Source organism: Branchiostoma belcheri, unplaced genomic scaffold (genome assembly GCF_001625305.1).
Source record: "Branchiostoma belcheri isolate BF01 breed outbred unplaced genomic scaffold, Haploidv18h27 scaffold186, whole genome shotgun sequence".
Lineage (NCBI taxonomy): Eukaryota > Metazoa > Chordata > Leptocardii > Amphioxiformes > Branchiostomatidae > Branchiostoma > Branchiostoma belcheri.
The window spans coordinates 194,418-204,894 of record NW_017803335.1 but is presented as its reverse complement, the minus strand read 5'-3'; the positions used below and the strand labels follow the sequence as shown (position 1 = coordinate 204,894).

At 38.9% G+C, this 10,477-nt stretch overlaps 1 protein-coding gene across 1 annotated transcript in view; it reads right to left on the bottom strand.

Moving 5' to 3' along the window:
• The window catches only part of LOC109467655 (protein cramped-like), a 19,052-nt gene that overhangs the window by 4,742 nt on the left and 3,833 nt on the right, over nucleotides 1–10,477 (bottom strand). Inside the window, exons 5-11 of the mRNA XM_019765697.1 lie at nucleotides 6,172–6,379; nucleotides 5,662–5,748; nucleotides 4,797–4,918; nucleotides 3,389–3,587; nucleotides 2,898–3,013; nucleotides 2,287–2,317; nucleotides 742–848 (exon numbers count right to left, since the gene is read on the bottom strand). Of these exons, the coding sequence (XP_019621256.1) occupies nucleotides 742–848; nucleotides 2,287–2,317; nucleotides 2,898–3,013; nucleotides 3,389–3,587; nucleotides 4,797–4,918; nucleotides 5,662–5,748; nucleotides 6,172–6,379 (870 nt within the window). The remainder of the gene's footprint in view (nucleotides 1–741; nucleotides 849–2,286; nucleotides 2,318–2,897; nucleotides 3,014–3,388; nucleotides 3,588–4,796; nucleotides 4,919–5,661; nucleotides 5,749–6,171; nucleotides 6,380–10,477) is intronic.

Genomic DNA, 10,477 nt, shown 5'->3' with positions numbered 1-10,477 from the left:
CCAGGTCAAGTTTGAGGAGATGGAGACACCAAGATATTTGGTGGTACTTACTTTAGTTAGAATGTGTTCATGGAGGGTATAGGGAAACGTTATTGGGTTTCTAGAAGAAGGGACGGTCATCACCTCACATTTTGATGAGTTGAAGGCCATCAGCCACTCCTTCTCCCCCAACTACAGATACTATTGATGTCATACTGCAGTCTTTTACAATCGTCTTCTTCCTTAATACTCATCTGCAAGATGCAGTTGTCGGCGAAAAGCCTGACTTTAGCATGTGCAGCGTATTTAGGAAGGTCATTGATGTATGCTAGAAAGAGAATCGGGTCCAGGATTGTACCCTGGGGTACGCCCGATGTTACAGGCACTGGGTCCGAGCGCTCCCCGTCTAGCACTACAGTTTGTGAGCGGCCCTGCAGGAAATTCTGGATCCAGACAAGTGCCTTACCAGTAATGCCTTAAAACTGGAGTTTGTGTATTAGCTGTAGATGAGGGACCTTATCAAAGGCTTTAGCAAAGTCCATGATAATAAGGTTCGTCTGGTTCCCGTTTTTCTGAGGAAGGTGTCTGATAGACATGAAAGTACCGTGAGAGAAGTACCGTGAGAGAAGTACGGTGGTGAGAGAAGTACTGGTTGTGTTTATTAAGTAAATTCCAATATCCTATGTTCTACCAACCTGATGAAATCATTTTGGGAAATTATGCCACTGATATGATCAATCCAGGATTGAGGGTGGTACTCACATCCAGTGCATGTTTAGATGCCAGGGAGTCCCTGGATTCTTCACTGAACAGGACAGAGCCTCCCCCCAGGGACATGTTCTTGGCCTTTTCAGGAGATTGAAGAGTCGCTGGAAAATAATGAGTACAGATTATGTACGTTGATCAAGATTAGACATCCAGGTAAGGCCATGTTGATTTTGATTATATGGATGACATCCTCTGGAAACCCAAACCTGATGCGAGCATGCGAATAAAAAGTTAGTTGTCATGAAATCTATATGTGGTCATGAAGGTTGAACAAATGACTAAACACAGTATGGTACATGTATGTCGAATAATAGACTCTTCATTTTCATTTCTTCACATTGTTTTTTTTTTTGCATTCTATGACTGTATCAATTGTCAATCATTTGTTCATCTTGCAGCTGCTTTGTATGATTTACAGTGTGGTCAGTGTGGGGGGATGGACGAATGCACACATGAATGTCATCCATAATTATAATGAAAGCAACATGGTCTAAGGATATACACATAGGAATTGTGACTCATTACAAGCAACTGGATAGATTTTAAAAACTGTCAAATGCTTCAAGTAGCATCCACTACTTTACGTCAGTGACTGGGAATTAACTGTCACTGACGAATTTAACAGTCACTAATGAAAGTAGCGGATGCGACTTGAAACATCTGTTTTCAAAATCTATCCAGAAGTTAAAAACCTATCCAGTAGCTTCCTGGCATAATTATCATGTAAATGACGTTCATAAAAAAAAATTGGGTGGGTATTGATGGGGAAATTTCTTTCATCTGGGTGGATTTGCTAAACACAATCATGAACACCAGCAGAGCATGCACAAGCATTGCATGCACAAATTGACTACCAGCATTTACAGAAGTCAAAATACCCCATATTTATGTACTAAGAGTACATGTACAATGTACAGCTTTCCCCTCAGAGATTCACCAAAGGGCTATTGAAGGGGCGTTTTGTAATACATGTATTTTTGTACAAAAAATCATCTTATTTTCAAAAATTATATACTTGACATTTACGTCGGAATCCACTTTTTAACATATTTGCTCAATTATCTCACATTTCTTAACATTTAGGCCATGTTGATTTGATTATATGGATGACATCTATGCGCACATGAATTTTTGTTTGTCCCCCCCCAGAAAAAATTTTGTTTCGACCATACTGTAAATCGTACAAAATGAGCGAATATATGTCATATGTTGCAAAAAACAAGTACATGTATTAGAAAACGATACTAATGTCATACAATGCCAAAATTAATTCAGGAAAAGAAGAAAATGTGAAGAAATGAAAATGAAGAGTCTATTATTATCCGCCATAGCATACCATGTGTGTTTATCCTTTATGACTACATAGATTTTATAATGAAGCAAACGTCTTTTTTTTTTCCAAACTTATTTTTATTCGCACGCTCGCATCAGTTTTGGGGTTCCCAGAGGATGTCATCCATATAATCAAATCAACATGGCCTTATTATATTATTAGTGTGGGCACTAAAACAGCCCACACAAGATTTTATCTCTACTCACCTAGTAAGCTGCTGAGAGTTATATCACCAGCCTGAAAAATACAGAGGTTATCAGTCAAAACAAAAGCAGACAATACACCAGATAATACACCAGATAATACACCGACTGTCCATGGTGACTGAAGTTCCTGGAGTTGCCATCATGAGTTTTTGTCAGAATTTGTCTCAATGCAAGTGATCAGATACCTGAGTGCTGATTTACATGTAACACACCTGAATACACCTTACTGATCTATCTAATATATCTGTCCTTACTTTGGTCTTATGTTGGAACATCTCAAATACAGTCAAACTTGCCCAAGTGACCACCTCTATAAGTCGACCATCTGGCCATGAAAACATCTTTCTGCCCCCCCCCCATAGATTTAACATCCAAATGCAACTTGTTGTATCTATCTAGAGAAGACTGAAGACTGAATTCACTTCAACTTTGCATGTAGATCTTCTAAATTGCATGTAACGTTTCTGCCAACGTACATGTATAGTTTTGCAAATTAATGGAAAGAAAAGTACAATGTCATGTACAAAAGCCCTGCAACAATAATTATTGCATGCATTGTGTATGAGCTTATCTGTAAACAGTAGCAGGAAAAACAAGTCTACACAACCCACCTCTCCATTGAGAAGAACAGACTCCAGACAGAGTTTGGAGGGGGAAGTATTGGTGCTGATGGCAGGAATGTCCAGCCCTTCTCTTGAATGAGATGACAGATTTCCAGTCATTCCATCTATAAAGAGCAAAGGAACGGTGATGGTCGGGGTGCGTATGTGGCCGTGCAGCATTTATTTGTGCACAAGCAAACTTTATTTTTTGGATCATTTAAACGAAAATCTAAAAAAAGAAAGAAAATCACTAGTACTTAATTATTTTCAGGACTGAAAACGGATAGCAAAAATTTGCAGTTTGAGAAAAATGGATATGTTTGTGGAACTATACGTTTGCCGTGGCGGCAGGTGCAGAGTTGGTGAATTATTTGTTCATGGAAATGTTAAGTTGTGGTACATATTATTAAATTACCGCGAAAACTAAAACAAAAAAGTACTGTGAAAAATTGTGATTTCCCATATTTTCCTACACCTTAGTGGCCTGTATTGTGACTCACCCGTCATGTTAATATCCAGGATAGGGTCTGTCATTCCCGTGCCTGCTGTAGGCATGACAGACAAACTGCCCTGGTCAGGCAGGACGTCCAAACTCCCCATGCCAGAACCGCCGGCCGCAGACTGGGACACGTGTCCTCCTGCTAACGCCAGGCTCACGTCCTGAGACTGTGTGCTGAGAGGGGCTGGCTCAGACACAGGCTGAAACAGTGGTACAAACATCCCAAAACTCACTCAGATTTACATTGGAGATACCAAACGCTTCTAGCTCTGCTTGACTGTTCCTAACAGTCAATAGAAGTCCAAATACTACGTACATGTTAATGGGCCTAAATTCTCCTCCTAGCTCTGATTGGCGGATGTTTTTCCGCCAATGAGATATAGGAGGTTACCACGTAATCTTACATGTATCTTTCAAATAGCTTTTTTTTAGCATTTAATCTAATTTAACATGTTAATGTCTTGGGGTGGTGGGACTACGGCGCACAGATATATGTCAACTTTGTATACATGTATTTAAATGTTAATTGTACTTTTTGTGTGGCGCTGTTAATATAAGTTGTAAACCTGAGTGCAGCGTCACACTGTCCTTGTTATGTTTTCATGTTTTGATGAATAATAAAAAAAAAACATCCGAAAATAATTTCATAGAACATAGGATATTGGGATTTTCTTTCACACAACCAGTAATGTCTCTTACCTTGCTTTCATTTTGATGTCTATCAGACACCTTCCTCAGAGCTTCTGACTGGAGTGCTGCTTCTCGCCACTATATGTAGCCAATGCACTTTTGCAGCAAAAACACAATCCCAAACATGGGATTTGAGTTAGAAGCAGTACTCCAGTCAGAAGCTCTGAGCAATGTGTCTAGTAGATGCCGAAACATAAGCAAGGTAAGATACACTACTGGTTGTGTAAAAGAAAACTCCTACCTGTATAACCAGTGAGAAATACTTTCTTCAGTTTTCTGCAATATTGCAGAATGTCAACATTTTGTTTTGGAAATATACAAGCCTCCATACTACATCCTTCTCAACATAATAATGCCTACCGGTATTTGAAAAAGTCACTTAAAACAATTTATACAGTATACAATCAAAAGAATCTTTTTCAGCTTGGTAGATATTTTTCAAGAAGCGACGTCAAAGGTCTGACGTACATGTACTTGATTTCGCCCCTAGAAACTGCACTACCTGGGTGTAGAAGAAACATTATGTTCTTTGCGCAGAACACATAGACAAAACTGGGCTATATCCATGGATGCCGACACCATTGAACACCTAGCCTGAATTTTTCAGTCTGCAAAATTGCAGGTTGCTTCATTTTTCTTCAATCTGCAGTACTCAGTGCACGGTACTACTGAAAAATGCAGACTGCAGGTGGGCATTATGACCTCAGCTGTTTCCTTACCCGTGGGTGAGTTGTTAAAGTTTGTTGAGGTGTTGGAGGTTGTGGTGGTCCCAGCTGACCAGGAGTGCCAGTAGGGTACGTTGGCACTGGAGTCTGTGTCTGCATGGCCACTGCGCAGTCAACTGGGGAGAAAAATCAACCTGCTGATAACATGGAATCTAACACACCAGAAAAACTCAACCAAAGCAGATGTTGAACTAGAAAAGTAACATTTTAATGTTAACCTTCACATAGTTTATTCTAAGAATCTACTGCTCTGTTTATTCTTACTCAGACACATTCATCTACTAGTATATTCTGACCAGCCCCTCCAACTCAACCCAACACTCTACAGTACCAATTACCATCTGGTCCACTGATCTTATTTGTTTTGAATGGAAGAAGAAATGAAGCAAAAAAAAGTTTTCTTTCTGTGAAGGTGATCATAAATACACCAATGTTACCAATGTTATCAATGTTACCTGGCAGTGGTGGAAATAAATTTTCAGTGCTCTGCAATATTGCAGATTGTTAAAATTTGTTCCACAATTTGGAAATACTTTCTGCAAATACATGCTAGTAAGTCTGAACCTAAACCCTGGCATACACAAAATTGCAAAATTTTGCGTGTAATTCAAAAGATACATGGTGTGCACAATTACTAGGTACATGCATGTAGTATATTATAGAGTCTGTGGTAAACATAAAAGATCTTAAACAATATCATGATGACAAGAATTAATGCACAGTTCATTGTTTTTTTCAGTCTGCCAAATTGCACAGATGACAAATTTTTCTTCTCTGGAAAATGCAGACTGAGGGTGGGTATTTTTAACACTGCCAGATGTATCCATGGATGTCTTACACACATGTCCGCACAACATACCTGCTGATAGAGGTTTGGGAGAGGCTGTAGGTCTGAGCTGGGCCCCGGGAACCCCGGCAGCCTGGGCAGCTAGACTGATGGCACCTCCTGGGGACAAACGGCCACAAACGACATAGGGCTAGTTTATACGGGGCCAAAAAACTGTGTCCTACAACAATCTTCATGTAAACAGGACCACCACCGACACGCAGTGATTTTTGTGTGATGCATCCTGGATGTGCCACACGAAAATCACTGCGCTGCACCGTGCATCAGTGGCGGCAAATTGTGATTGTCATTTCATACTCTGTAGAGTTTAGGCGTAACTATATAGTATACAAGTTTTACAGAAACCTACTTGAAGCACAGTAAAGGGTAAGAATAAAACAACCTACTTCAAGCACATGTAGTAACCCAGTTTTCTCAATTTGAAAAAAGAAGTTACAACATAAATTTACTTGGAAAATTCTTGCTGATATTTGAAGGCATGACTGATTCTTGTTCTTTTCTGGGCTGGTATCAGATACTTACCAGAAGTTGCTGCCAGGGACTGTCCAGCAGTCGCGGTGTGAGCGGCAGTCTTGGGGGCGATGGGTCGGGAGGTGGTAGTGGCCGGAGACGGGGTTTTCCTGGGGAGGATGGGAGTGAAGGAGCCCTGGATAGCAGCATGGGAGTTGTGGATGAAGGACAGGGACATCATGTGTCGAGAGGGCTGAGATGGCCGCGGCAGGAGTGTTCTCTGGAGTACAAGAGTTACAAGTCAAGTTACTGGAGAAGGATTTCATTTTGTTCCAACCAGTGTTCTAGCCAGCAATTATGCAAATGACGTCCTTATTTGAATAAGTCAATAAATATGTTTAATGACCTGAATATTCACTTAACTTTCAAATACCCCAAGTATCAAATTCCAGGCAGTTACTATTATTGATTTATAACATTTTCTCATTGATTATACAAATTAACATTTACATAATCATTATCTATATGTGTTTCTCTTGTTTTCAATTACATGTCACAAGCTTGAATAGTCCTATCATGTAATGCAGCTGATTTACATAATTTCATCATAAATTATGCAAAGTGTATCCATATTTGCATAATTGTCACATAATTATGTTAAGCATTACCCCTTAGGCTGCTGGAGTTTCTGGCCAGTACGTGATCTCAGTGCTGGGGTTCCAGAACCCTTTATAATAGGGGGTTCTACTTTTATTTTCTTCCACAATACCCCCAATATGTTATACATAAATAGAAAGCTAAGAATCTCTACTTTTTAGAAATGTCATGCAGGTTTGCCCTAATGTCAGTAGTAATGATGTACAAGGGCAATAAAACATCCTTTTTTGTGACCTCAATGTATTAGAGTATCCAAAACCATGTATGAAATGCTAATATCAAAGCTACAAAATGTCTGACAAGTCCTGATAACACCAGGATTACACAATCGTACATGAGAAAAGATTGTACCCAGGTATGACTACAGGTGAGTAAATGACTACAGACTGTCCTGAGTGTTGAACTGACTATTCAGCTGAAAGGCTTATTACATATCAACAAGGTATTCTCCTTTCTGAGGCTTTGTAAAAGATATTCTTTCAGTTGAAAGCTTACAGCTTGTACTTGCTTGAGAAATCTTTGTCAACTTCGTAACATAAACTCCATGGGCAATAAACGCATCAAAATAATAAAATATACATTTTCCACAATGACTTCAATACAATACACTCTAGCACACATTAAATCACTTTTACTTGGAATATACACTTCCTGACAAATGATGACAACACAAAGATTACTTATAATAGGACTGTCTTGGATGCTGAACTGACCATTCAGCCGAAAGTCTGATATATTACAATTCTCTTTTCTTCAGCTCTAAAGGGCACAGCACAGTAATAGGGCTTTCCTATGTTAATATATGGGAATTATGTGAAAACAACGTGGTCAAAATTGATATACCTGAGTTTTAGACCTTGAAGAACATACATTGGCAGGGTAGGCCAACCTCTCAAGTCTCCATTCCCAAAAAATGACAAAATCCTACGCACCTAAACCATGCGAGAATTCTACCCAAACATTGAGAAGTGACCCCTGACCTCTCTGGACAGCTGATGACCGCATGTAAACCTATATCTTCTTCAGCGAGCCAGACAACACAAACATGGCTGCAAGTCTGTTTTTTCACCAAAATTAAAATACTACAACCCTTATCTATAACATCCAAGTCCAAAACAACAACATTTCCCTAAAAAAAGACTTCTTTACACTCTACATTACATTGCCATCTCTATATACTAGAACTGGGCCCTCTGCGCCTGCGCTATTACTGACCTTTGCCCTAAAAATAAGGTACATAACACTGGTCAATTTAAATTGGGAAAAACAGAGGCAATCGGGAATCCTCAGAAATATCAAATTTCTGCCTACAAATTTGGTATCATCTGAAAGCTCTCTTCATCATGACAGTAGTCAAGTAAAAATTATTAGTCAGTGATGTTCATAGGATTAGATATGTTTGATTGAAAATGCACTAGACCATGTGGTCTGTTGATAGCCCATCAATGGGCTGCAATTAAACCACTTGGCCTGTACAAACAACAATAGTGGCCTGCCACAACAACAATAGTGGCCTGCCACTGGCCCCCACTGGGCTTCACACCTCAAATCACCTAGCCCATGTGAACTAGCTCAGGCCAGTGGCCTACAAATTTGAAGGAAAAGGTGTGAAAAATGTAAATCGACCAAGGTTCATAGGCCACTGGGCTAATGCTAGCTCACCATGGCCCAACCAGAACCTATTCACACTCTGCCAGTTGGTGTGAAATACAGTCTGATTGAGTAATTATCATTCAAAATGAGATTGTTGTCCCTTTCAGGTAGGGGCCACTTAGTAGTTAGAACAGACTGTAAGAAGTTAAATTTGTAGGGTGCAGGTAATTTTATGTAAATAATACTACACAGAAAAGACTAACTTTATACACAAAAAAGGAGTTTTCAAGTCCTGTTAACTGTCACCCACGATGTTCATTTTTTTATTCATGGATATATATATATATATATATTACTGATAGTCATGGAAAATTTGGAGGTCAGTTATAATCTTTAATCTTCAAACATGTCACTGTTGGAAGAATCTTCTAGTAACCAAAACAGATCCCAAAATTACCTTCTCAAGAAGTTGACATAGCTGGTTGATTCAGACATATGTTCATTGCATTTTTTTTTTTTACTTTGAATTTCCTCAAATAAGTGTGTTTGGGAATTTTGCCTACAAAAGTTGACTGACTATAAGACTGTCCTTGTAGATAATGGAATGGTCCACATTGTCTAAGGAAATTCACGCTAAGTGAATGGCATTCTGTCAGAAGATCTCTAGCTAAGGTGTTAGAGACTTTTGTTTTCATATCAAGCTTGTACTAACAGTATTTTTGCTCAAATCTGCAGACCATTGCAAGAAAATTTTGCTGCTTTTGAGGAGAACTGCTGATTCAATTGACACAAAGCTGTAATTCAGCTTGTGTCCTGAGTGCTGACGATATTGTTGTTATTTGTCTGGTCAAGGAGATTTAAAATTCAAAATTTGACTTTGAGCCTCCTTTTTGTGGCTTGCACATCAATCCCAGAATGACTGCACTCGGAAAACTGGCTTTCGACTAAGATTATGCAAATACATTGGCTCAGGAATGATAATAGTATCAGTGACACACAAATGATAATACAATAATAGGTAGGTGAGTGACAAAAGGTCACGAATAATTAAAGGATCCGTAACACATTACTGATACTAGTAATCCCATATACATGTATTGTACGTCCCATACCTCAGGCAAAGTATAATCTGTTCCTTCAATTTAAATGGTATTTAATGGAAATACTAGATACAATGTCATTTCCAGGGAAACCTTTTCTTGAAGTATTTAGAAGAGAGCTGAGTACACCTACTACCAAAAACCTTTCTTTCAGTCAGTTTTTGTTGACACAAAATCAATACACATCTGATAAGCCCATATCCATTGCCTTACAATGTATGCCATGGAGGTCTGTCTTTCAACTCCATGCTTATGCTGAGGTCACATTTCCAAACTGGGACCAGGCTGTTTCGATTAATGAAAAATCAACAAGAATATACACAAATACACTCACACTCACTCACTGTCCGGTTTATCGTCTGTTGTTCCCCGTCTTCCGAGGGTTAGATGTGCTTGCACAATACAAATAGTTCCCATTATAATAATTGATCTTTTTCAACTTTTTTTGCATGTGCTTTGTTGTCTTTAATATGATCATACTTTTCATTCCATAAGACTTCCTGGCCGGGACCCAGTTATGACATCAGCATAAGTTTACAAACTACCATGATCACAGTTAGCCATGATACAGTAGTACAAAAATCCTGAGGGTTTTATGGGTTGTAATGTTTTTCTATGGAGAAAAAAACCTATGGACACTTTTGCTGTCAGAAGTTATCAAATCAAATGCTGGTGCAAGGTTGGTGCAAAACAATAGTATTAACTGTATTTTAGCAAACCAACTAAAGGTACTTGCAGGGTGAAGCAGTGTCGATTGTAACTTCAAGGGTTTTATAGGTCCTGACAACACGGCTCGAAAGTTAAGTACATGTACTGTGTGCATTCGGGGGGATACCTCTGTCTCCAAAAAAGTCAAACCTGATAGGTTATTGTCATAATGTAGATTAGTCTAATCAATATGCTATTTTATTACTGATTGTACCCTCTTTTGTTTTATCAGTTTGTTTTTTTAGCAAGGAGGTTATCATTTTGTTTTGAACACGGAGATTACATTATATCTTCACTTGTTTCGAACACCATACATCTGA